Below are 26,854 nucleotides of genomic sequence, written 5' to 3' on the forward strand. Positions count from 1 at the left end.
TGTCAGCCATCTGGCGAGAGCACTGTGCTTTCCTACACTGTGACAAGAGTGTGTAAATGAAACATTTAGTTGTTAAATTTTACTGATTTAGTGGCCGTCCGGTCTGTGAATTTTTGACATAAGTCAACCAGAAGAAAAAGCCAGTTGTGCGTTGGCACAGTCCCACCTACAGTACCGTAAAACCGCGTAAAATTTGGACAGTCTTCCATATATATATTTTACGCGAGTTGTGTGTGTGGCCCTTTTACACAGAAATGGCTCATAAAGTGTCTATATTTCTTTTAAATTGAACTACCGATATACAGGAAACGACTTAATGACTGTCAATGAGCGTATTGGCAGTTTCACTTTGAGAGTTTCTGTTTTTGATTCTTGTTTCCGTAACCTGCGTCTTCTGATAACAGCTGATAGTAAATTGATGTTTTCACAGCTCTGTGCCGGCTCCAAAAAAACTGAAAAAACGACAACAATCCCAGAGCAAAAGCTCTCCGTCTCGCCTGTGACTCACACAATCCTACGCCGTGAGTGCGCAGCAGGTGCAGCCATTTAAAAGAGACATTCCGCGGCACATGTGCTCCGCGAACGGTCTCCATACGTTGCACGTTCAATGTAGCCAATGGACCCACCTTGCATTCAGATTTACTTACTTATGACCATGGTTACATAATGCCTACACCCATCATGACAAAACAATGGCACCCGACACTTGAAGGTATCTACATAAGAGTGACATGACCCTGTCATGAATGTGTCATAAACATTATAAACAAGTCATAAACGCTTGTTTTAGTTAAGTGTCATTCGGTTTTTGTCATGACAAGTCATGGTTAGAGTTATGATTAGGGTTAATGTGTCATGATGACAGTGTCATGTCACTCTTATGTAGATACCTTCAAGAGAAGTCTTACCAAAACTAAAACATAAATGATGACTTAAAGTTCTCTTTGAGTAACAATGTACTTTAATAACGAAATCCCCCTTTTCCCCCTCTACTCCATTCTTAAGGCCGTTTTATGCTTCTGCGGAGGCTACACACAGCGCTTTCGCCGTAGCTTACGTAAGTGGCCTGGTGTTTATACTTGTGCGCTGGTGTGTGTTAGAGCGAGGGAGAAGTCAGAGAGCGATTAGTAGTAGCGACTCTAGAATCCAAGTGAGAGAAACAAAGTGTCTCCCCCAGTGCTTTCTGACCACGGTGGGAAATGTGTAGCAGGAGAAGTTAACCCTCTACTTGATTTCATGTTGTTTATGGAGAAGGAGAACCAGGAAATGAGTCGGGGGAAATTCAACGCTGCCGAGCGATGTGCATCGCTGCGACGTGTAGTTAGATTTTTCGAGAGGTGCACGTCAGGCTACGGTGTAGGGTCTGGCGTAGACACCGAGAGGTCTGCGGGGCTACGCCTTCGATTCGACGCAGAAGCATAAAACATCCAAAATAAATGTGATACTTGTCTCCCAGATGGTTGCAGACCCTTTGATTCATATATCTTTCACTCACCTTAGAGAATCTGGTGTTGTTAACCCTCAAGTTCAAAATAGCCTGTAATTTTGTTTTTAATACTGTACATACTTTTCCAAATGAAACTCCTGTTTAAATTCACACCTGATGATTAACCTGATGTATCACTTTACATTTACAATTTTATTCTGACTGTAGTCAGAAGTTTTGTATAGCTGCATATATTCTACCAGCACTGCTATATGCTATACAAACACAAGTGCTTTCGATGTGGTGGTCGTGATATAACCTTCATATAATCAGGTAACGTCATAGAGATCAAGGTCTTTTTCCACAGAGACCTAAGTGCAGCCGAGAGAGAAAGAAAATACAAACCTAGCCAGACAAAGCAAAAGGACGAATGCATGCAACAAATACACATATAAAGAACATAGCAATACATAACAAAAGCACATAGAGCATCAGAGACAATCACAGACATTACTAAATAGATTCAAAGTCAAAAGTTTAAAATTGGCCTGTGCGATGAGTGTTCAAGTTTTAAAATCCTCTGGAATGCATTACATTTATAAGGATCTGTGGAAAAAGAGAACGATGGGTGAAAAGTATCATTATCATCAAAAGTTAAGTGAATGCATTTGAAGTTGTGATCACTGGATAACTGCATTTGTGGTCTTTAAACACAATTGGCAAAAATGCATCAAATTAATGGAGAAAAAGTATAATTGTATTTTTCCATTAAAACCTCAGTCTGCCCATCTAAAAATAATGTATTTTTTATATTCACACATTTCTGTTCCCTAAAACCGCAAGCCATCCGCTAGTTAGCTAGGTACAACGGACTGCAGTCGTCTCCTGCCGTCTGCTCTCATCCTGGCTGGGATTGAGGCGGAGGGACCGGAGGGACCGGCGGGACCGTAGACCCCACGCGGTCACTGGCCAGAATATTTTCCCAACAACCTGGCCATCTAAAATGAAGCAACTGAAGACCAACCAAGCATAATTTAGGTGGGCAAGCGCTGCCTTGTGTATGTCATAGATGTATTAAAAGATCTGGATACAACGTTAATGGCTGTTCATTCCTATGAGAGTCGCTCAGTGGTGCATCCGCCAAAAAAGTTTCTGGGTTTACTTCCGTGATATGCGCAGTAGTATTTCTTATGCTGGCCCCGCCCGCGAGTTCCTGCTCGGCCCGTAGGCTTTACATTGTGGTGACGTCACAGGTTTCTAAATCGCTTTTCTCGGCTCGAGGGAAGTTTTACATCTCTCAATGTAAAAAGTCCATGGTTTAAAAGCTCTAAATAAGTTTCATAACTGACCCTGGTTACATTACCACGTATCCTGGCACCAGTTTTACAGACATCCCTTATACAATGGTGGCCCATGGGGAAAATCCTTTCTGGGTCGTAGGGGAGCTTTTCGACTACCACCGCCTACTGGTATGAAGAGTTATTCCGTCTCACGTAGATGCAGAACTGCTAGTTGGCCTTCGGCTGTAGTCTTTGCGGTGCAATTTTCGGCCAAGACCCAGGCAACGCAATGGTCTGACTTCGTTGCCACTAGTTCTTTGACGTCAGGTTGCTCTTTCAGGGCCCTAAGGATTTGTGTAGAGTCGACTGACTGATGCATTTTCATCTCTACTAGATAGTGGGAAATTTCCCAGACCACCACAGGATAAATGTTTCCTGCCTCTACTCTGTGAGCGGCTGGCAAGACAGACACAACACAACTCTCACAAAGTGGCCCTTGTCAGCTGTGATTTATGAGTTTCATTCCAGGGGAAATTAATTTACCCCAGCCTGTTTCAATGCTGCCGTCTATATTAGCACTTCTGCGGAACATCTATCATTCTGACTTGCCCGTAGCCCGAGCCAGCACACAGCAGCAGCACAAGTCCCCAGCTCAACCCAGGCCTCTTTACCGGAAAAGTTGTACGAGTGAAATAAGAGTTGCTTACTGCCATGGACCATTTAGTGACTACAGAGCTTATTTCCTCTCCAGCAGACTGTTCTTGTGTGTGTGTTGAACACTTCTGAGAAAGGCTAACCGTGCAGTGAAAACCGGATATTGTATTTCTGTTTAAACAGACTGTTGTAGTGACATGATGAATTAGACAAGCAACAGGGATGGTATAAGGACCGTAGTAAATCTCTTCAAATCTGTCTAAATATAGGGACTTAGAATACATCAATATATAAATAAAGTTGTAATATTTAGAGATAAAAGTTGTAATATTTTGAGAATATTTGTAGTATAAAATCTGAATATTTTAAGAATAAGATTGTAATATTTCGAGCTGTTAATACTTCGCCGTACATGTTTGCTCCCTACCCAGCCAAAAAAAGAGGCTTATTTGAGAATGAAAAAAAATATTTAGGAGAATAGGATATGTAGCTAAATAGTCGAAGATAAAAGGTCTACCAAATAGCTGTTGGATCTTTTGACTACAGATCCTCTGTGAATGGAGCTCACTTGAGGCTCATTGTTTGTCACACCAGGGTTAAAATAATCAGTCATTACTTACTACTCCAAAAAGCCTCAAAGTCAGTACAACTGACTTCAACGTTAAAAATGAAAGTGTATTGGCCTTCTATTAAGGTTAAGAGAGCTCTGAACACTACACGTCATGTTGATAATTTACTTTCCACATTTCAAACTCTCCACCCAAACTCATCACTGTCTGTCCTCCCCAGGGGGACTGTGAGGACCACGCCACCCTGCTGTGTAGTTTACTGCTGGGATATGGCTTGGATGCGTATGTGTGTGTGGGTACCAAAGCCAAGGTAACCCCACACACCTGGGTCCTGACCCGCGGTACTGATGGGAGCATCACCTTCTGGGAGAGTCTGACTGCACACAGGTCCAATTTTCTTTTCTTTTTTTTTTTGTGATTCTTCAGTCAGCTGATACTTACTAATGACTGTAACCCCTGTTTAATAATAATAAATATTTATGTTGGGTTAGATACCTTTTTAAAGCTACAATGTGTAAGAATTACTCCCATCTAGCGTTGAGATCATATATCGCAATCAACAAAAAGCTGTGTATCAGCCGTCATTGTTGGAGTTCATGCTTTCTCTTAATACATCCATGAGTTCATGTCCAAAAGCAACTCCAATGTTCACTCTTTTTTTCTGACGACGCCGGTCTCTCGCTCTTTTCAATATCCTTTTTCTTTTTCTGTGCGAAGAAGAAGACTGCTGTTCCTGAAATTTGGATTTTGAATACGTGTGGTCCTCCATGTTTCCTTCTTCAAACTTGCCAGATCCGGGAAGTTACGATACCCATTAGCAGCAGCTGTGAGTCGAAAACGTGAAAGGCGGAGCAGTATAGCCTGTATGTCCCTTACTGGCTAACGTTTTTCAAGATGGCGCATCATTATGGAGTATCTACCCCATTAATACATCCACGGTCTACCCCAGTTCATGCAAGTGCAAATGTAAAATTCCAAGCTAATAGGAATACTTGAAATTGATGGTGGTGGTCAATATTCATGAAAAGGACAAGTTTGTGAAGGGCAATACAGATTTTGATAATGAACAACTACAAATGTTACACACTGGGGCTTTAAAAAAAAAAAAAAAATTAACAAAAGATATATTTGGTTAAATTGTCTTCCATAAACTGTATTTAACATTTTGAGTTTTTCTCTAACTGCTAAAACCAAACACTGTCTAAGAAATCTTTTAAACTGCACTGCGTTTTTTCTTTTAGCTTCAGTAAGCTCATTAGCCAGTCTTTGTGTGTTTGTCAGCAGGATATCTCTGAATGCCATACGATTGATTTCATTTTTCTATGGTTATTCATTTTTGGGATTTTGTCCATCAATTACTGTTTTTGGCCATAACTCCCTATAATCTTGTAATGAAGATAGACTTGATTTCATATCTTTTGTCAATTTGAAGTCAGTGATAGAAACTAGGTATTGATTTACACCAAGCAGTGTTTTGAGGAGCTTTTTATTTTTTTTTTTTTTTTTTTTTTTTTTTATCTATCTCCTGAACCATTTTTTTTTCTAAATTTTACAATTGTGTCTCAGCCATTAGAGTTTTCTTTTTTTAACTTTATGGTAGTACTTTCATTTTAAGCCTTCTTCATTCCTCACTCATTAACTGGACCTATATTTTTTAGGCAATTTCGCACGACGAAGCTTTGGGCTAATTTAATAGAGCGACAGTATATTTTATCACAACTTAAGTCATGCCCTCAAAATGGCATGGCCTAACGGATTTGATAATTATGAATATACTTTTCGATCAATTTTGTTAGTATTTTTGCAATGACACTGATTAGCTGTGATGTCCCATGTGTATGGTCAGATACCTGCACCAGGCCATAGACCCAGATGCCCCGCCCCTGGCCCCCCAGCCCAAACCCTCTTCCCCCTACCGCACTGTGGGCTGTGTCTTCAACCACCAGACCTTCCTGGCCAACTGCCAGCCCACCGATGCTGTAGAGCTTTGTGTCTTTGACTTCCAGGTAAGAGAATGGTGTCCTATAGTTTCCCCACAGATTAAATACATTTTACTTATATTGCATGGCCCATTGTTGTATTTATTAATTATCAAGGCCCTTTAGTGTTGAAAAGGTGCCACTAAAATGTCATTATGCTGGTCACGTTTGTTTCATTGATGGGTATTGTGTTAATAGTCAGGGTCAGGTGAAATAAGTTTCAATATGAAAGTCTTTATTTACACTGCATATTAAATTAGCTGGAGAAGATCGTATTAAATGTGCACTGGTGATTTTAATCAGATAGAGGTTAGTCTATATCCACAACGTTCCACGTCGGGGATTGCTCCGTTGCAGCCGGAAATTCCGCCGGATGTCACCTTCCTCTTTCTTTGTGTTGGAATTTTAAACTCTGGTGGATTTATGAGGTCTATGGTTAACTGCTCTTCAGATCTTTTGAAGGGTATATCCAGACAGCTAGCTAGACGATCTGTCCAATCTGAACTTTCTGTTGCTCGACTAAAACAACTTTTAAACGTACACATGTTCCACCAAAACAAGTTCCTTCCAGAGGCTATTTTTCAGAGGCACTGTGGCTTAGCGCCGCCCAGGACAATTGTGATTAGTTTAAAGAAATGCCAATACACCAGAGCACGTTTTTTTTCCCATTGCGGGATGCTGTGTGGACTTGACAGAGGTAGTCTCGAGCAAAGAGCAGTGGGCTTGTGACTGGATGGTAGCCAGGGAAATTGAATCTGCAACACTTCCATACATCAGCAACTCCTGTCCGGTCATGTTAACCTAAAGACAGGCAGCAAATCCCCAGAGGCTACAGTGTAGTGGTTCTCTTGTGTGAATGGAAAAAGTAAGCCCAGGTAAGAGCATCAGCTAAATGTCTTTTTTTTTTTTTTTTTTTTTTCCTCCTTTCCTTATAGAATCAGTCTCGGTGGAAGGCGATGAGCGAAGAGGCTCTGAAGTCTGTTTGCGCCCCAGGCTCCACCACCTCTCTGCCCCCTCTGCCTCCACTCTGTGCCCCATCTCTGGATCCTGCTGCTGCCAGCAACCAGCTGGAGCTGGAGATGCGCTACCTGGTTTCAGAGCACAGGAAGGTAAAACACAGTGCTGGACTAGATATGAACTCTTAAAGTTTCGGTGTTTTAGGTTATGTTCAAGTCTGCTGACAGCTTTTATGACAATTAAAAGCTATGGTTCACATCCCATATGTTTCCATCCACCTGTTGTTACAAATGTTGTATGCACATATCAGTTTTAATATTGATTTTATTCAATTCAGTTTTAATTACATTTATTTATAGTATCAAATCATAACAAGAGTTATCTCGAGACACTTTACAGATAGAGTAGGTCTTTACAAAGAACCAATAATTCTAATAATTCCCCCAAGAGCAAGCATTTAGTGTGACAGTGGCGAGGAAAAACTTCCTTTTAGGGAGAAACCTCGGGTGGTGAGGAAAACTTCCTTTTAGGGAGAAACCTTGGCCAGACCCAGGCTCTTGGTAGGCGGTGTCTGACGGTGCCGGTTGGGGGTGTGATGAACAGGGGCAATAATAGTCACAATAAAGATAATGGAACTATGACTAGAAATAGTAATTGTAGTAGTTCATGGTGTAGCAGGGCACTGCAAGGCGTTACAGGGCATAGCGGGGCGTAGAGCAGGACCACGGCAACAGCTGCAACCAAGTTTTAAGTGCCACCTTAATCCAAGGAAAACTGCTGGGCAAACAAACCTGAGTGGAAATTAAAAATGAAAAGTTGAAATATCACACAAACGCACTTTGCTGTGGTGGAAAGAATAATATGTGACATGCAATGGCAACAGACGCAAATAAATGATGATGTACATGAAGCATGTTTGACTTATTTTTCACAATCCGTATTCAGAAACTGTGCCTTTTTTAAAACGAGCGGTCAGTCATTCCCCGGCTGCAATGGCGGTGCAGAAACTCAGAGAACGCAGATGCGGAAGACTTGGAGACGCTGACAAATCAGAGCAGACTGGGCTTTTTTCGACATTGGGGCTTAAAGAGACAGGCGCTAAAACTGAGCTTTTCAGACAGTATTAGGGATGTTGACCGGTGGTTGACCGTTTCAACGTTAACCGGTCAAAATTATTGTTGTTAGTCGGTTAAAAAAATAAAAAGTGATCTCTAAATTAGGCAATTATAGATATTGGAATAAACGCTACTACAGTTAGCCATCTCATTCCAATATTTTTATTTCTGTGAAGTGAAATAATCCCTCAGGCTAAATTTTTCATAAGGCATAAAAAAAAAAAATTGTTTGTTTCTGGTTTGTTGTCTGTTGAGGTCATGGGTCGATAAGGAATTTATCTTATTTTTTATTTGTATTTTTTTCCCAGTGGCAGCATGGGATAAGTAGGATTTTTTTTTTGCCTTTACAGTAGCGATGGATACTCAATATTTTCATAACATAGCCTACCTGTTACTACATGTATAGTTGTCGCTTAATAAATTGAAAACATGTAATTCACGTGCATATTAAGTAGCCACGTGTATTTGTTTTGGTCTTATAATACAGCCACAGGTTTACCGCTCCAGCGGAGAGGATGGTTCGTTTACAAGAGTTTGTCCAAAAATCAAGATTCGTTGCAAACTAAGAAACAGACTACAAACTGACATCTTTCATTTTAGCTTGTTTGTAAAGTCGCTATTTGCAGAGTAGAGCTTTGTTTGCACAGCGCGGTGAACAAGAGTGGACAGCGCATGCAGAGCAGACTGAAATATCAGTTTCTACATGTTTAAATTTGCCTGTAGAACAGGTAGGTGGGTATTGATAAATATTGACTCTTTAATCATGGAGGGTTTATTGTAGGCTTCTTACAGTTAACGAGTGTACCGTTAGTTCATCTGCGCCAGCGGAAGTAAATACTGTATAAGCTGTAGCTATCGTTTCCAGCCAGTTACATGTGCTGCGTGAAGTAACGCACACACCTTGTGTGTGTGCGTGTGTGTGTGTGCGTGTGTGTGTGTGTGTGTGTGTATCGCTGTTCAGAATCCCGTCTATCTTCCATAATGCAACGCTTGTATCCAAATGAATTGTGTTGTGAAGTTGTCATTAGCTTCACAGCTGCTAGCCACCTCCAATGAGCCCCAGGGACTTGCTGTAACATTAGAGCACTCTAAAGGGGGTTTACCTTTCATTTGATCGGGTTTGCTTGCTACGTTGCCATCCTCTTGAACGACATTAAACACAACATATAGTTCATGAGTGGTTTCATCTGCCCTGTTTAACGTGTTGAAGCTCCCCGGCGGCGCAGTAGCGCTGTAGCTGGCCGCCGTGGCCGGTGAGGGCTGGTTGAAGGCGCCGTCCTCACGCTGCTGCTGCCGTAAAACTGGACACGGCAAAGTTAAGTGCCGCTGCGGCGACATCGGGTCCTCTTCCAGCATTGCTGGAGGAAAACGGGCATCTTGTGTCGCAAGAGTGCTGTACAAAAATGTAATTATAGTTTGCCTTAAACTTTTTATTTGTGTATTTATTTAATTAGTATCATTTCTTCCCCAAGCTCATAAAATAAATTTGGGTCGCACATTAATTGACAGGGTCGGTTGGAAACCGGAACCAAACAATTTTGTTAGGCCTAATCGCCTGTTTTAGCATTCTGAAGGTGCCCGTTTTATCCATTGGTTGTATCCTGTTGCAGTCTATTAGGCAATATTCCGCATAAGATGGGCTTATATTTGGAAACACATTACATCTGCATTTCAGTGGTAACAGATAAGGTGATGATGATCATCATCTTTCTTTATTATTGTTAGCACTACACTCAAACTAAAGCGGCATCTCTTCGGAGCTGTCATTTTTTCAAATGAGCCGCAGCAATGTTTCTAATGAGCTTCTAACGCTAGACAAACGACTATTTTAAACGCGATCACCTGGCTTGTAGCCAAACTATTTCGAAACTAAGGAGCCATTTGTCCTTCCTCTGATTACATACTTGTTCCTCTGTAGGGATTTAAAAACGTGGGACTTGTTTCAAGTGTGTGTGTGTGTGTGTGTTGTGTGTGTGTGTGTGTGTGTGTGTGTGTGTGTGTGTGTGTGTGTGTGTGTGTGTGTGTGTGTGTGTGTGTGTGTGTGTGTGTGTGTGTGTGTGTGTGTGTGTGTGTGTGTGTGTGTGTGTGTGTGTGTGAGTTGAGAAATTGCAGGCGCGGCTCGAAATGGCTGTTATTTCAAATAGCGTAGCATATTTTAAACTAAACGGTTAACCGGTTTCAACCGGTTAATGAGGCTCGGTGACCAGTCAAGAAAACTTAGTTTTCGCCATCCCTAGACAGTATCTAATAATACAGGTATTTTCACACAAAATGAGATTTTCTTTTTTCTTTTTAAGATTAAAGCACGTAAACATGTTCTAGTAGAAACCCAAAATACAAGTGTGAACCTGAAAATGAGCATACTATGTGACTTTTAATACATAAAACAAACTGTAATGCCGTATTTCCATCAAGTTTTCCAACATCGTTTCAGGTGTAACTGGCGCTTTTTTAATTACGTCATCTCATTGCGCAGAACAGTAGTGGATGGAAACCGATTAGCATTTTCTTTTACAGATTTTCTGGACGTTTGGTTAAAATTTGTGCTACATTTGATTAAAATTGAAAAAAAATGATAATGGTTTAAGACCTATGTTAAAACCCCTCTCCACTCAAAGGTGTGATGTCACCACTCTTGCTGTTCCAATACACAACAATGTAAAAATCTGAATACTAGGCTTCAAAGAAGGTTGAATATTTCAAAAAATATATACTTAAATTAAACTATAAATTATACAGTGAGAAAAATAAGTATTTGAACACCCTGCTATTTTGCAAGTTCTTCCACTTAGAAATCATGGAGTGGTCTGAAATTGTCATCGTATGTGCATGTCCACTGTGAGAGACATATTCTAAAAAAAAATAATCCATAAATCACAATATGATTTTTTAACTATTTATTTGTATGATACAGCTGCAAATAAGTATTTGAACACCTGAGAAAATCAATGTTAATATTTGGTACAGTAGCCTTTGTTTGCAAGTACAGAGGTCAAACGTTTCCTGTAGTTTTTCACCAGGTTTGCACACACTGCAGGAGGGATTTTGGCCCACTCCTCCACACAGATCTTCTCTAGATCAGTCAGGTTTCTGGGCTGTCGCTGAGAAACACGGAGTTTGAGCTCCCTCCAAAGATTCTCTATTGGTTTAGGTCTGGAGACTGGCTAGGCCACGCCAGAACCTTGATATGCTTCTTACAGAGCCACTCCTTGGTTATCCTGGCTGTGTGCTTCGGCTCATTGTCATGTTGGAAGACCCAGCCTCGACCCATCTTCAATGCTCTAACTGAGGGAAGGAGTTTGTTCCCCAAAATCTCGCAATACATGGCCCCGGTCATCCTCTCCTTAATACAGTGCAGTTGCCCTGTCCAGTGTGCAGAAAATCCCCCCCAAAGCATGATGCTACCACCCCCATGCTTCACAGTAGGGATGTTGTTCATCATTCTTCTTCCTCCAAACACGGTTAGTGGAATTATGACCAAAAAGTTCTATTTTGGTCTCATCTGACCACATGACTTTCTCCCATGACTCCTCTGGATCATCCGAATGGTCATTGACAAACTTAAGACGGGCCTGGACATGTGCTGGTTTAAGCAGGGGAACCTTCCGTGCCATGCATGATTTCAAACCATGACGTCTTAGTGTATTACCAACAGTAACCTTGGAAACGGTGGTCCCAGCTCTTTTCAGGTCATTGACCAGCTCCTCCCGTGTAGTTCTGGGCTGATTTCTCACCTTTCTTAGGATCATTGAGACCCCACGAGGTGAGATCTTGCATGGAGCCCCAGTCCGAGGGACATTGACAGTCATGTTTAGCTTCTTCCATTTTCTGATGATTGCTCCAACAGTGGACCTTTTTTCACCAAGCTGCTTGGCAATTTCCCCGTAGCCTTTCCAGCCTTGTGGAGGTGTACAATTTTGTCTCTAGTGTCTTTGGACAGCTCTTTGGTCTTGGCCATGTTAGTAGTTGGATTCTTACTGATTGTATGGGGTGGACAGGTGTCTTTATGCAGCTAATGACCTCAAACAGGTGCATCAAATTTAGGATAATAAATGGAGTGGAGTAGGACATTTTAAAGGCAGACTAACAGGTCTTTGAGGGTCAGAATTCTAGCTGATAGACAGGTGTTCAAATACTTATTTGCAGCTGTATCATACAAATAAATAGTAAAAAAAATCATATATTGTGATTTCTGGATTATTTTTTTTTGATTATGTCTCTCACAGTGGACATGCACCTACGATGACAATTTCAGACCCCTCGATGATTTCCAAGTGGGAGAACTTGCAAAATAGCAGGGTGTTCAAATACTTATTTTCCTCACTGTATATACAGTACTTTGCAAAAGTTTTAGGAGGTATGAAAAAATGCTGTAAACTAAGAATGCTTTTAAAAATGGAAGTCTTAATAGTTTATTTTCAATGCAGTGAATGAACAGAAGAGAAATCTAAATCAATATCAATCAATATTTGTTGTGACCACCCTTTGCCTTCAAGACAGCATCAATTCTTCTAGGTACACTTGCACAAAGTTTTTGAAGGAACTCGGCAGGTAGGTTATTCAAAGTATGTGTGTGTGAGGTTACGGTGAACTGACCCTTTATGTGCCATTGACCAAATGCAGGTTAGGTGTTTTGTCTTAACATGTAATGTGAGATTTGTTGAGCAAAGTATGAGGTCTTTGGTGCTCTCTCCTCCAGGACCTGGAACTGGCCACCGTATGGGACGACCACCTGTCCTACCTGCTGTCCTCGGCACTGTCGGCCTATGAGCTGGAGCGCTGCACTGGCGTCTCCTGTGGCAACGAGGAGTTCCAGGACGCAGTGAGGAGGGCTGTGCCAGACGGACACACCTTCAAAGGCTTCCCCATCCACTTCTTGCACCGCAATGCTCGTAGAGCCTTTGCCACGTGCCTCAGGTGAGCTAGTGGGTAGCATGGTGAATGCGTGGTTAACTAGCCTATGCATGTTGCAGGGATTGAAGCCCAAGGCAGCGCTGCAAACTCACAATTTTGCCTGTGAGAGTGGCATTATTATTATTATTATTATACGTCAGAGCTATGGCAGCAGATCCATTCCAGCTGCAGTGTATGGTAGCAGAGCCTGAACTCAGACCTCCCTGTAGAGGGTGTAAGGCTGCATTCACATCAGGCGAAAACCAGTCCAGTCAGTGCAGGTAGTGTGTTTAGGCTGCGGCAGTGGGGACCACAGGGGATGACAAAAACCTGTTGGATAAATGCAACCCAATGTCACCAGTGTTTGCTCTAGGATTTTTTTTAGCAGTGGGGGCAGATCTGTCGGAACCTCCACCCCCCCCGCGCCCAGCCGCCAAATGTTTTACGTATGAAACAGAACTGACACTTCGCTGCAACGGAAACAAATATATCTATCTCTATTCACACACAATGAGGTCTACAAAATTAATTTTACAAGAAATTTTTCATAGGGAAACCAAAACCCAAAGTAGGCTAAGTATGAAACCATTCATAATGAAACTAATTGCATATTTGCCTCAGTGGCAAAGTTGGCAGCCTTGCTGTGTGCATCTGATTTTTCTTGGCTTTTGGAAAAATAACTCCAAGGCTCGGTTATAGGGGAATTCAGAACGAGGTGGCCCATTAATGCTGAGCAGCATACATGCTGCTAGATGGTCCCCCTGTGGCCTGTTCCTTAACACTAGAACGGCAAGGATGGACATTTTGACCGTTTTGAAATTTATATGTGTAATAACTTTGCTAAATAAAAAAATACAATCCTGCTGGTACCTGACTTTTCCTAAAAGAGTCTGTATTTTCATTGAAAATAGTTTTTATATACTGTACATTACACAAAAGGCAAAGAAAATACAATCACTTTTACCTATTTTGGCCATACTGTCATATTGACCGCTCGGATTTTGTTAGAAAATTTTATCGAATGCCCATCCCTAGTTAATTTGTTAATACATTTTTCAAATACATACAATGTAAAATGTGCAATGTGGTGGGTTAGCTACCTCGCAAGTTAACTAATGGGGAAAGGTACCGTTGGGTCAAATTCAAGTTGACAGTGTGGCTGTGTGCAAACTTAGGGTTTAAAGTGAACAACTTCTTTATAAAATAAATGTTTTACAATAAAGAAATAATGGAAACGGATGAATAAAAACTCCTCGATTAGCATGCGCAATAAAAGCCACATCCCACATGGTAACAACTAGCTAGCAGAAGGTTATAAATGATGTACTCGGCTTTAGGGATCCACCGATACTGGTTGTCAAGGCCGATATCGATTATTAGTAGTTAATAAAACCGATGACCGATATTGGGACCCTTTGTACATTTACAGTGAAAATGAAAATCTTTAAGTCAAAATTAAGATTTTTGAATGTTACAAACTCCAACATAAAACTTTGTTCAAATGTTTACTTTCAACTTTCAACATAATACCCAGTAACAGAGAGTCACATAGTGTTGGGGGGGGCATTAAGTCAGACTCATAGGTGAGTGAAACCAAAGCAGAGGGACGGACACAGAGCTATGGCAGAGCCAAAGTAGAACACTTTTTAATTCATAAACTTTATCGGTTATCAGGCAAATAAAACACTGATACAGTTAATCTGCAAACTGCCAAAAACGGTCCGATAATCGGCCTATCCCTACTTTGCTTTAGGCTACTGCATGCTGGTTAATTGAAATATAATAAAATATAGAAGATATTCACTCCAGTATATCCAGTATTGCTTCTAGGTAAAAAGAATATTCTATTTGTATTTGCATTTGTTCGTTTATAAAAGACTTTGCAGTACTTCATATTCCATGCTCTGTGTCTCTTGTCACTTCCTGTGCAGGTCTACGTTCTGTGAGGAGATAGTGTGTTGTCGTGGCGACCATGTGAGGCTTGCGGTCCGTGTTCGTGTGTTTGTCTATCCTGAGAATGCATGTGCAGTGTGGCTCATGTTTGCATGTAAATACCGCTCTGTACTCTGACCACCGTACCCTAAAACTACCAGCTTATGATGCTCTTTGACCCTGGACAATATTTAATGTGTACGGAAGGAATGTGTGCCTGATTCTCATAGATTTAAATGAAGTTGTACTCCGTGACGTGCACACAGACATATATGTGGCTGTTGTCTTTACTGTGATGTTTAGGCCTTTATTTTGTTGTCCAGGAGATTCTTCATTTGTACAGACGTTTACACTCAGAATTGTATTTATACATCTATTTTGGTAAATAAATGGAACTTTTTTAATCTTACTGTGTCCTTTTAAATGGCCTCATTAAAGACATTTTCCAAGAATAATAATGAACAAGAATTCTTTCAAATGACATTAACTTTAACAACTAGTCTGGATAATTGTTGAGATAATTGCTTTGGCTCAGTTTTCACATCAAAGGAGTAACATTTTGGCCTCAAAATGCTCACGTCGCAAACAAAATAAAACATCTGTATCAAATTAGGTTTAAAAAAATCATGCAGAAGTTGTTTTCATAGCATCCCAACAATGTACATCTTCTTTACTGACTTTTAATTATTGCATTTTAAAATGAAGCGGCCATAATTGACTCATAAACAAATGAAATTTGGGGGGTGGGATGAAATACTTATTTTCATAACAAGAATCCAAAAACTGAGGAGGACACGCTGTTGGATGCTGTCCTCTCCTACTCCAATGCCTAACGAGCGACAGAGAGACGGAGGAGAGGAGGGAAAGGAAATGCAGCTGAACGAATACACTGCGTGTTTCAAATAGCGTTAAAAAAAACCTGACCGGTGTTGATTGTATGGTGCACCGCCACAAATTAGTCTATGTGTGGGTAACACTGAGTAATGTTCATGTGGATGTGTGTAGATAATATAGTGTAAGGTGTTGTGTAAAGTAAAAGATAAGTACCCAATGAGCTAAACCAGCGGTTTTCGATAGGTGAGGCATGCCTCCCCTGGGGGGCGCCAAAGAGCCACAGGGGAGGCGTGACACGCAAAGAAAAAATAACTGTATGCAGTGAAATTGATAATGGTAATTGTGCGTGCATGCGTGTATTAGCTTTAAAATGCATTGTTTCCTTGTCCCCAGAACAGAAGTCAGCAAGGGAGGAGACAGGACCCAGCAAAAAAACGTAGGAAATATGATCCTGAGTACCTAAAGTTAGGCTTCACCTGATCAGGGTCTGAGGCTGCACCTCTGCCACAGTGTGTGGTCTGCGAGGAGGTGCTAGCAAATGATAGCATGAGACCATGGAAACTTCGTCGTCACATTGAAACTAAGCACACAAATTTAGTGACCAAGCCAGTTGAGGTTTTTTGAGAGGAAGCGTGATGATTTGCAGTCACAAAAAAGCATAAGACAGTCGTTTGGCACTATTAACATGAAGGCGAAAGAAGCATCTTATCGTGTCACGCTACGTATGGCGAAGGCAGGCAAACCCCATAACATCGGCGAAACATTGCTACTCCCTGCAGCTAGAGATATGTGTTCAGTGATGCTGGGAGAAGCAGCTGCTGCTAAATTTGACGCGATCCCTATCTCTGACAATACCATCCAGCAACGAATATCAGACATGGCTTGTGATGTCAAAGAGCAGGTCCTGGACGGGGTTCGTGAAAGCCCCTTTTACGCCACTCAGCTTGATGGGTCCACTGATGTTGCACACTGTGCTCAATTGATGGTGTACGTTCGGTTTATCAATGAGCTCAGTGTGCAGGAAGATTTTTTGTTTTGCATTCTTCTACCCGCCCACACAACAGCTGACGAACTTTTCAAGGCCTTGAATAACTTTTACCAGGCTAATTGCCTTGACTGGGGCCGGTGTTATGGGAAATGCACTGATAGGACAAGAGCAATGACTGGCCGTTACAGCAGTCTCGTAAAACAGGTGGCTGTCTGGAAGCACTGCATTATCCATCGCCAGGCTTTAGCAACAAAAAGGATGCCCCAAGAATTGTGCGCCATTCTTAATGAGCCTTTTAAAATTGTGAATTTAATTAAATTGCGTGCCTTAAACGTCCGTCTGTTCTCAATCCTCTGCAATGAGATGCGCTCACTTCCAGCAGCTGCTGCTTTACTCCGAGGTCAGGTGGCTCTCTCGGGGCAAAGTCCTCACCAGGCTGTGCAATTTGAGCAAAGAAGTCCTCCTCTTCCTCACTGAGATTAACTCTTGCTATGTTGGCCTATCTCTCTGACATCTTCAATAGGATCAACTCCCTCAACACCTCTCTCCAGGGCAAAGAGCGCACATGACCTTTTCAGCACACGACCAAGTGTCTGGAAAAAGCTGGACTTGTGGTGTGCTCGTGTTGAACGAGGTTTGGTGGAAATCTTCCCAACCCTTGAGGATGTTGCGGAGAAGACAGGGCTGCCTCTTAACTCTGTCCAACCGGTCATCACTGTGCATTTGAATGGATGCGTGACCAGTTTGGAGAGGACGCAATGGGAAATCAGTGGGTGAGAAATCAGTTCTCTTTCCCCGCCACACCCCGTGATGGACTGAGCCTGCAGGAGGAGGAGGCCCTGGTCAAGCTCAGCTCGAATATGGCCTTGAAGCAGAGACTGGGAGAAATGGCGATCTCGCGTTTCTGGTTGTCTGTGGAGAGCGATCTCCACTAAGGCTATGAACGTCTTAATCCCCTTCACCTCCACCTACTTGTGTGAGTGTGGGTTTTCCGCACTGACTGATTAAAAACAAATACAGATCAAGGCTGCAGGTGGAGGACGACTTATTTCTTTCTGCACATCAAAAGCACGGCCTCATTGTTCCCTCTGATATGGACGATTAAACAAAGTTGTGTTGTCTTGAATGCATAAATTGGTCGGGCCATAGGGTTGATGCTGCTGTTGTAGCACAAATGAATGGCACATTTTGTTTGTTTAAATCTGAGGTTTTATGTGGCTGAAATTGTTAAAAAATGTGATGAAAATATGTGAATCTGATGTGTGATAACATGCCTTCAATGCAGTTGACTGTTAAATGTTATGTGTTCCTTGAACAAACAGCATTGTCGTTCATTGATCAGAGAGCTGTCCATTGTGCTCAGGGATGGTCCGATACCATTTTTTGCTTCCCAATACCTGAACTTGCATATCGGCCGATACCGAGTACCGATCCGATGTGTGTCATATATTTTATTATTATATTATATTTTATTATGTTTTAACAACTGTATACTACTATCCCTGTATGGATGTAATATAATTTATATTTTTTTTTTCTATCTGGCTCAGGTTGTAAAACATGAACAAACTCAAACAATGAATGCCCCAGAACTTTCTTTCATTATCCAGTTTGACAGTCAGTTATAACGGAAAAAGAACATAAATAAACTACTTTAACGTAGATTTTCTTTAGGGCTTTATTAAGTGGTATCGGATCGGTGCATAAACTCCAGTACTTCCCGATACCGATACCAGTGTTTTAGGCAGTATCGGAGCCGATATATCTCTAATTGTGCTGATTACACGTTAAGCGTGTTTTGTTGACTTGTATAGGCCTACTGATGTTCAGTGATTTTAAAAGTAGCCTCAATTAGGCCTGCATGAAGTTGGAATTTATTTGCTGTTGCAAAGAATCGTTTATGAATGCACTTTTAAAAAAGTTGTGGAAATAAAATGTCTTCAAATACAATATTAAAAAATATTTACATTTTATCAGTTGAAACTCATCTTTGCCTGGGACACACAAAAGATGGCATTTACTGCGGAGGCGTGTGTGGGTTAGGGCAGGCGGAAAATTCATCCATGCTGTTTAGAGTGAGATACGGGTTTCTGAATGTAACCTGCCTTCAGTCTCCGGGTGAGCTGGTCGAAATCTGCACAGCTTTCTACGTCACTAGCCAAAACGAGCTGGCTAACCGCAACCGTTAGCATGCTGGCGCTAGCATGCTACCTCGTTCTCAATGGAAAAGCACTGCAACAACACACACAAGTTCACCATAATCTCCAAAATAACTATTTACATGTGTGCCCTGGTTTAGAAGAAGTCTCCCAGCTAATCCTGCCTTGTAACTGACTGAAGTTGGAGAAACAGCCTTTCTTTTACTGTCTATTGAGCTAGCTGACATGATCTACGATCTGAGCTACTGCGCATGTGCAAGTGCAATCAAAGATAGTACAGAAGAAAAGATGTCTCACTCTGTAGCTAAAACAGAGACCTGAACACAAGGTGAAAAGAGGAGCTGCAGCATTGAGATGTAAACCTATTCTGGTACAACCTTAAAATACAATTATGAACCTGAAAATGAGCATAATATGGGAGCTTTAAAGTAATATAGTGAAACACGGAGGTCTGTCCTATCTGACCTTTCTGCTGGGCTTATTCTCTGTACTGTGTACTGTACACTCACCCAACATGTCACATTCCCCGCCCATGATAAAGGACACATCCTCGACCTGCTCTGCTCCACAAATCAACTGGTACTCGACCTCCATCCATACCTTTTTCCCCTCTCTGATCACAAACTCATACGGTTCACCATTCCTTCTCCAACCCCACGCCCACGCCTCCTCAGAGAAATTACCTTCCGCAACCTTAAATCAATCGATCCCAACCATCTCTCTGTCCTGCTCTCCACCACTGTCCACCTGGACTCAACCCTCACCTCACCTGATGATCTCACAAACCCCTTCAACTCCAACTTGTCTACCTCCCTCAACACTCTGGCCCCCCTCAAAACAAAAGCCGTCATTTTTAACACCTCTTTACCCTGGTAAACACCTGCACTCTGGAAAATGAAACAAACTGGCCACCAATTTGAACGTCTGACAAAGAAATCATCTCTCACAGTCCATCATGAAGCCTATAAACTCCACCTCACTGCCTACAAAGACGCCCTCATTGCTGCCATGTCTGCCTACCTCTCCACCATCCTCACCACCCCCTGCCAAAACCCCAGAACCCTCTTCTCCACAGTGAACAACCTCCTCAAGCCTTGGACCAACACCCTCCCTACCTCTACTCGGGATCTCTGCAACTCATTCCTCCACTTTTTCGCTGACAAAATCGACATCGTTTATCAATCTCTATCCACTGTATCTGACCTCCCAGTATCTACTCAAGCACCTACCTCGGCCCCTCTTCTCCCCATCTCTCCTGACCTCCCGACCCCTCCTCCACACTGCCTCCTCTCCCAGTTTGACCCGGTCACCCCTCCTGAAATCTCCAAACTCATCAGCTCTTCGAAACCCACTACCCGCTCCCTTGACCCCCTCCCTACTCCCCTCCTGAAGTCCTGCCTCCCCAGGCTGACAACCATGCAGACAGAGCAGTTAAGTGATGCAGCGCGCACACACACACACAATCAGACTAATTTACTAATATTGTAAATGTATATAATAATAGTGTTCTTTATAGTAAACCCTACATCTATATAAGACAAAATGACAACTGACTGTACTTCATTGACTCACTTTGATTGATTTTTCAATCACTTCTCAATGAAAATCCACGCACCTAATGTAAGGTGCCAGTATTCTGAGGTTAACTGTAATCATTTAAAATACAGTAATAGTGTAATGGTGCCAGGGTCCCCGCGGCTCCTTAAAAATTCTTGAAACGTCTTAAATAAAAACTTTGTTTTTTAAGGTCTGAAAATGTCTTGAAATCTGGAATTTATGATAAGGAGGTCTTACATTTCATTTGGGACAAAGGACGACTCGTCATTTGTTTTTTTGTTTCTTTTTTTCAACCACAATTTGACCAGCGCACCATTTGGGGGCAGCACTTTGATCTATGTGGGTGCAACCTGCATCATTCCATAGGTGACTGACGAGTAGGTGATTGATTAATTCCGTTCCATTTTCTTGGGGACGAACCCCCAAACCCCACTCATGGCAATTTGGCAGCCACATTTACCCATAATTTAGAGAAAGGATGATGAATACTTTAACTTTTGTGTATTTGTGGGCTTTTGTAATGTCCTGGGGCTGTCCTCCATGTCTTTTTCAAACTGATATGAGGGGCCAGAATTTAGAAATTACCTGAAGTACCTTAGAGGCTGATAGTTTATACATACACAGTCAACCATGTCAAGGTTGTAAGGCGAATCAGTACTTGGTATAAATGTCAAGTCATGTCCCTGTGACCTGTCTTGAGCGTGGCTCTGGTGAGCTGTGCCGCGCTACGCTTCGCCACATCATTCTGTGTCGTGTCGCGCTGAACTTTTTTTTTTTCCGTGGTAAAGTCTTAAATTTTCCTTTTGAGAGGTGAAAAAAAATGTGCAGATACCCTGGGTGGAAAATGATATAACATTATTACCATAATTTAAGCATTATTTTGGAACCCACTCAACTTCTAGGCAAGACCTGCCCTTCAATAGAATTCACACACTACTATTGGCCAGGCGTCCATGCTTATGCAAGGTAACGTTACCCGATTAGTTCAGGTCCTATCCCCTGACCAATCAGTTATCCTAACCTTTAACCACTCGAAGGCAGTGCCTAACCCCAACCAGTCGGCCTGCTTCGTAGGGCAGGTCTTGCCTAGAAGTTGCGTGGGATCCATAATAACGCATCATTTGCACTTAATACACAGCATTTTGACAGTAATTAAAAGTTGTGAAATTGCATTTTTTTTCATTCATTGAAATCTTGGCGACGGAATTAGCAATTATGTTGCAGTGCTGCTTATTGCCAGGGTAATATTAAAATAAGGAGAAACACATGGAACACATGTTGCATTAAAACAATCTGTATCATAGGAATAAGCTTTATATGAGGTGGTGGTATTCTGAGGACTGAACATGTGATTTAGTCTTTTGCACTTTGTATGCGTTATGCATATAAAATGAAGAATTTAGCAAATCAGTTTGGCTCTTTGCACTAACATTTAAAACTAAGCCAAAGCCATTGTAAAATAGTTACAGTCATTTGTAATACACTAACACAGCACTAGATGGCGTCTTAAGACAAATGTTGGCTCACTGAATGCAGCTGGCAGCTCTCTGTTCCACCCTGGCCTGTTTGATGCAATCCAGTAGTAGGCCTGTATGCTTACGAAGAGCATCTTAAAAATACCTATCGGATAAGGTGACTGAGGTCACTTCACTGGTCCGCTCCAGCCCCCACTGCCTGATAGAGCAAGATATAATCAGTGAGTGTTTATTTGATCAATAGAGATGCATAACAAATGGAACAATTATTAAGAAAGCACCCACTGTAGGGAGAACTAAAGGATGACAAATGATTTCATGTTGCAAGATATTATTCACTTTACGCAAGCCTCAATAAAGCCATTATTGTGGTTTGAGAGCCACTGAAACCCCACAGAGGAATGTTGACTTCTAATTTGAGACTGACTGATTGTGAAATTGCAGAGAAGGCCAAGTGACAGCTGCCTGGTTGAATGAGTCATTGTGCGGTTAGGAGAAGTCAACTCGGAAAGTTTTGCCCTGATTGAAGTGCTCTATTAATTGGGGGTAGTTTTATTTTTATGCAGTGCTCTGCTCTGCTCGGCTCCTTTTGTTTTGTTTTTCTGCTCTGTGCCGTATTTTCGCATTGCTGTTTGGAGTTCTGGGGGAATCGTTGACACATCAGCCCCAAACTTTGACAAGAAGCCTGTGAGGATGGCCAATTAATTAGATTTTTCCAGGAGCTAATTTGCAATTCTGCATTCGCCCCGGAGTTGTTGAACACGCAGATCAGGAGGGAGGCTGAAAGAGCGAGATGGAGAGCTAATGAATAATTCCTCCCTTTTTCTGAATGTCACACACACATGCACAGCTCCGCTCAACTCATTACTGTATACCTCAGGAAAAATGTACAGCAAAGGAAGTATTTGATGCTGGGAACTCAGGTATGTTTTCAGCCCATATTAAACCGCAGCGCTCAGGTGTAATTGACTAATAAGTCCTGTGGGACAGGAGCTACAGTATAAAACAGGAAGTGAAGAGAGGGGATGCTAGTTTTCTAGCAAGAATAACAAAACCACCACTCACATCTTGCACCTTAACACTGCCGCTGGCATTGCAGTGTTTGCATTCAGGTGAGAGTTTCAAATATGAAAAAAAACATATTTCTGTATAAACTGTTGTGATAAATGGTGTGTGTACGTGCGTTTGTGTGTTAGTGCCACCTCCAGTACCTAGTATCATGTGTAAGAGGAAATAACTTGAAATGAATGGATTATGTTAAATGACTAAAAGATCATTTTAAAAGTATAAAAGGATTTGCAGCCTTTCTTTTGGTAATTAGTAATCAACTGGTTATAGATAGAATGAACTTGCAGGTGGAAATTATCTTCCGATTCAGTTTGAATTATCGTGCGAACACTTTATTTTTCACACATACTGTATAATCATCTTCCTCTTCCGTAGAAAATTCACCTGCCGTTCACAAGTCAATAACTGCATTATCATTTTGGTATTAATGGTGTTGATTGGGAGAAATATATTGTAGCTTGCAGCCAACCACAAGCATATTACTGTGGCATGTTTGTTATTTATGCCTCACAGTCAGAAGAATTGTCATTAATGAATCATTGTCTTTTTTTCTTCCGAAAAAAACATCATAAATAATGTTAATAATTGAAAATATATTAATTTGAAAAATATCTCTGGTACCGCATTGAAGTTTTTACAAATTTGTTATGTGTGTCACGTGTATGTATGTTTTTGCAAATTTTGCACTCAACCCATTCAGCCTTTTTTCTTATGCAACAGTTACTTTGTAAGTCTATATTTGTTTTTATGTATTTATTGTTTATTTCATATTACTGTTTATTATGTTTGTTTGTTTGTTCATGTATGTACCTTTCACAGAGGCAAATTCCACATTAGTGTACTTATTGTGGCATTAAAAAATTTCTGATTCTGATCTCTTCGTACTGGAGAGTAAGTACCATTTTACCTTTGCCTGATGTCCCAAAATGCCACTTGTTGTTTCATAAAAACAAGTGTTTGAATAACTATAACTATTGACATGTTGTTGTTTTTTTTTTTTTTTTGGGACTTTTAGGCCTTTATTTATAGGACAGCTGAAGACATGAAAGGGGAATGACATGCAGCAAAGGGCCGCAGGTTGCTGCATCAAGGAGTAAACCTCTCTCTCTCTCTCTCTCTCTCTCCATATATATATATATATATATATATATATATATATATATATATATATATATATGCGCCTGCTCTACCAGGTGAGCTACCCAGGCGCCCCATATATGATGAAGATGTGCAAATCGTGAAAGAATACAAATATCTGGGAACAGTGTTTGACTCGCAGCTGGAATTCAACGAGAACGCAGACTGGATCAGTCGAGCGGGGACAGCAGAGAATTCATTTGCTAAGGAAGCTGAACTCTTTCGGTGTCTGCAAGAAACTTTAATGTAACTTTTATCAAACTTTTATCGAGAGTCTTTGATCTTTTTCATTTTTGTGCTGGTTGAGTGGAGTGGAGAACAAAAACTGTCTGAATAACATTAAGGTCTGCTCCAGGGTCACTGGCGTGCAGCAGAAAGACCGTTGCTTTCAGAAACAAGTGGTTCAAAAAGCTGAAAAACTAATAAGTCAACCTGACTATGCACTTTCTAGGGAATTTTTAGTTATGCCATCAGGGCGGCGCTATTATGTGCCTGCACGGAAAACAAATCATTACACAAATTGTTTTTTTCCTTCAGCTATCAGGCTACTAAACACAAGCCATTGATCTGTGCACTTGTTGATGTTTTGATTGTTGTTGTATGTATGTATTTATTTTAATTACATAGATGTAATAGTAATTACATAGATGTTACATAGACTGTAAAAATGAATTGCCCCTTCGGGATTAATGAAGTATTCTGAATCTAAATCTGAATGTATTAATAGGTAAAAAATATAACATTCAATAATGCATTTCAATAAGTGAAAAAGGTCAAATTGTTTGTGCCTTATGTGCTCACTATTCATAACCTATATTATACTATAACAGAGGTGTCAAGTAACAAAGTACAAATACTTCGTTACCTTACTTAAGTAGAAATTTTGTGTATCTATACTTTACTGGAGTAATTATTTTACAGCATACTTTTTACTTCTACTCCTTACATTTTCACGGAATTATCTGTACTTTCTACTCCTTACATTTTAAAAATAGACTCGTTACTCATATTTCAGTTCGGCTTGTTTTCATTCCGGCTCGTCATCGTTAGAAAAAAACACACACAAAAAACCCTATCCAGATAAATCGCACCATCCGGAGAGAGTGATTTTGATTGTGGTTGGATGAGAAGTATAAACATAGCTATTCCGACACCCTATTGGTTTGTACGCGATCCATCGCACCTGCACAGACCTGGTGCTAATACGTCACCGGCGATTTAACGACCGTTATCTACCGGACCAAATAGCAACGCGGATTTCGTACCTTATTTAGGAGCCACTTAAATGCCTGCGCTTCTCTCTGATGCAAAAACGGTTAGCTAGCAGCGGGAGTAAACACGGTTAAAATGCTGACAGCTAACGGTGTAAAAGTGTGTCTGTATTTCACTGGAGAGGATTGTAACACCAGACTGAAGCTGCCAGAAGAGATGTGTCACCTTTTTCAGCCCTTCTGAGTTTGCACGTATGATTTTAATATAACATTATTATAGTCATATGATTTTGTCCTAACGTTTTGGGGTTAAGCTGTAATAGTAACGTGTGATGTACAGGAAAGTTAGCAAGCTAGCAACATCCAGATAAACTAGCAGCTTCACATCACAGGGTCAAACGGTTAACATTCAGGACTCACTGCAGACTCAAACAACTCAGAATAGATTAATCTGCTGCAACAATAACTAAATAGAAAGAGTACGAACTTAAATCGTCTCTAATTAGCGTACGTAACTAACGTACACACACTAACCTACACAGTCTCCATAGCGTGAGGAATTCACAACAGTAATGAGTAAACGATCCAGCACATAAAAAATCTGTCGGAGTAAAAGTATTTCATTCATCGAAAATATGTACTCAAGTAAAAGTGGAAGTAGGAGAAAAAAATAATACTCCAGTAGAGTACAGATACAGCCTATTAGTACTTAAGTAGAGTAGTGAAGTAGTTCACTCTGCTTAGGATTGACCCATCGCCACTGGCAAGCTTTAACCCTTGTGTTGTCTTCCACAATTGAAAATTAACAAAGTTTTTTGAAGTTTTTGTCATTTGTTTCCAGATGCTTTTGAGACCTTTTTTAAACCTTTTTGTCACTTAAATGCAACACTAACACCCACTTGTTACCACAAGTTTTACCTTATTCTTGGAATTTATGGTCAACAAAATCTCATTTATATGAAATTAAACCTAATTTTTGAGTTATAAAAGCAGAAATTATAAATCATTTGGACTAATAGTTAAGATCAGAATATGTTGAGTGGATAATCACTGACTGGTACATGTCAAAGTTTAGCCAGGATATTGTTTTGAAACCATTAAAACATTTCTTTTCAAACGCTACAAAATTTAATAGAAGACCCAAACTTTTATGAAGGTAATCATTGTGTGAAAACGGGTCAAATTGTGTAGAGTGTAAGGTGACAATGCCAAGGCCACAAACGTTCAACACAGTCATTGTTCAGTATGTTGCAAAAGGGGGGCTGAAATGAGAGACTTCAATCACTTATTTTTTGAGGAATATTAAATGTGGTATAACTCATTCTCCTAATACACCCTATAGATGCATGTGTTCAATCATTTATACGTGCGTGAGAATGTACACATCCCACCAAGAATGCATGTGCACAGGACAGAGAGTTTCAGGCTTCCGATCCTTATCTTTGGTAATGATCCAGACAAAACCCTTGTCTCTACACACACAGCGCTAGTTGTTCTTCTTACTGCTGTTTCCTCTGGTCACAGCAGTAAGAAGCCAGTTCTCAAGGCCAGCTCTTAGTTGCAGAACCACCTCATTATTTGGTTGTCACTTGATGAATTTAATGTATAGGCCTTGGGCTC

The 26,854-nt window shown here is 41.0% G+C and overlaps 1 protein-coding gene across 1 annotated transcript in view; it reads left to right on the forward strand.

Moving 5' to 3' along the window:
• cep76 (centrosomal protein 76) overlaps positions 1 to 15,214 on the forward strand; it is a 23,610-nt gene extending 8,396 nt beyond the window's left edge. Inside the window, exons 9-13 of the mRNA XM_028580485.1 lie at positions 4,150 to 4,316; positions 5,776 to 5,935; positions 6,844 to 7,017; positions 12,680 to 12,897; positions 14,805 to 15,214. Coding sequence (XP_028436286.1) covers positions 4,150 to 4,316; positions 5,776 to 5,935; positions 6,844 to 7,017; positions 12,680 to 12,897; positions 14,805 to 14,943 — 858 coding nt within the window. The 3' untranslated portion in view covers positions 14,944 to 15,214. The remainder of the gene's footprint in view (positions 1 to 4,149; positions 4,317 to 5,775; positions 5,936 to 6,843; positions 7,018 to 12,679; positions 12,898 to 14,804) is intronic.
• The last annotated feature ends 11,640 nt before the right edge of the window (positions 15,215 to 26,854 follow it).

This window comes from Perca flavescens, chromosome 6 (genome assembly GCF_004354835.1).
Source record: "Perca flavescens isolate YP-PL-M2 chromosome 6, PFLA_1.0, whole genome shotgun sequence".
NCBI lineage: Eukaryota > Metazoa > Chordata > Actinopteri > Perciformes > Percidae > Perca > Perca flavescens.